This window comes from Neophocaena asiaeorientalis, unplaced genomic scaffold (genome assembly GCF_003031525.2).
Source record: "Neophocaena asiaeorientalis asiaeorientalis breed wild unplaced genomic scaffold, Neophocaena_asiaeorientalis_V1.1 scaffold4038, whole genome shotgun sequence".
In the NCBI taxonomy this organism is placed as follows: domain Eukaryota; kingdom Metazoa; phylum Chordata; class Mammalia; order Artiodactyla; family Phocoenidae; genus Neophocaena; species Neophocaena asiaeorientalis.
Window position 1 is genome coordinate 1 of NW_020171905.1, and position 781 is coordinate 781.

Consider the following 781-nt stretch of genomic DNA (forward strand, 5'->3'; position numbering starts at 1 on the left):
CCTCAGATGAATTCAGTGAGACACAGCTGATGACGGTGAGCCCTTACCCCAGAGGAGGAGGCCAGGCCAAGCCCAGAAGACCCGAGGATCCCGGGGACACTCCCAGACACTCGAAGTTCCAAGCCAGGGAGAATTTCCTTCACGTGACAGGCTCTTCCCTGTCGTCGGCTCCGCGAGGACTCTCTTCGGTTGTGGAAAGGCAGGGCGTGGGAGAGCAGGGCATCTCTTCCCCTAAGAAAATGCAGAGCGTGCTGTGGGGGAAGGGGGGCAGCAAGCCCAGCTACCCGGGAGCTGCTGCTGCTGCTGCTGCTGCTTCTGCTTCTGCTTCTGCTGCTGCTGCAGGTGGCCTGCCGCGGGTCACTCCTAGGAAGAACGGAGCCCAGGAGAAGAAATCCGTCGGGGGAGCATCCAAACTTGCCCTGGGGGGAACATTCCGTTCCCGGGGGCAGCGAATCTCGGTAACTCCCGTGGAACCGGCCACCTTCCCCCCAATCTCTGGTATTCCGCAGCCTGGGAGACCCAAGAGTTATACCTTGGTCCTTTCGGGAACCAAACAGTCCGAGCACAGCGGCGCTGGGAAGAAATCCGTGGTCAGGTGGGCAACGGAATCTGAGGCGGTGGCGGGAGAAGATAAGGACCCAAATAGAGACCCAGCCCCAAAGGGCCAGGTGAGTAGGCCATGCTCCTCCTCTCTCCCCACTTTTACCCCCCCCCACAGCACCCAGGGCATACGTCTTCACCCATGCTGCCTCTGTCCACCCCTCAGAGGTCAGCATTGGGT

The 781-nt window shown here is 60.8% G+C and overlaps 1 protein-coding gene across 1 annotated transcript; it reads left to right on the top strand.

The window, feature by feature from the left end:
• Positions 1-5: 5 nt before the first annotated feature.
• Positions 6-668, top strand: LOC112397580 (uncharacterized protein CXorf49 homolog; the record flags this gene model as incomplete). The annotated part of the gene is made up of 1 exon (XM_024741826.1): positions 6-668. A coding segment is annotated over one exon (663 nt), but the record flags the coding sequence as incomplete, so codon positions are not given.
• Between the last annotated feature and the right edge of the window lie 113 nt (positions 669-781).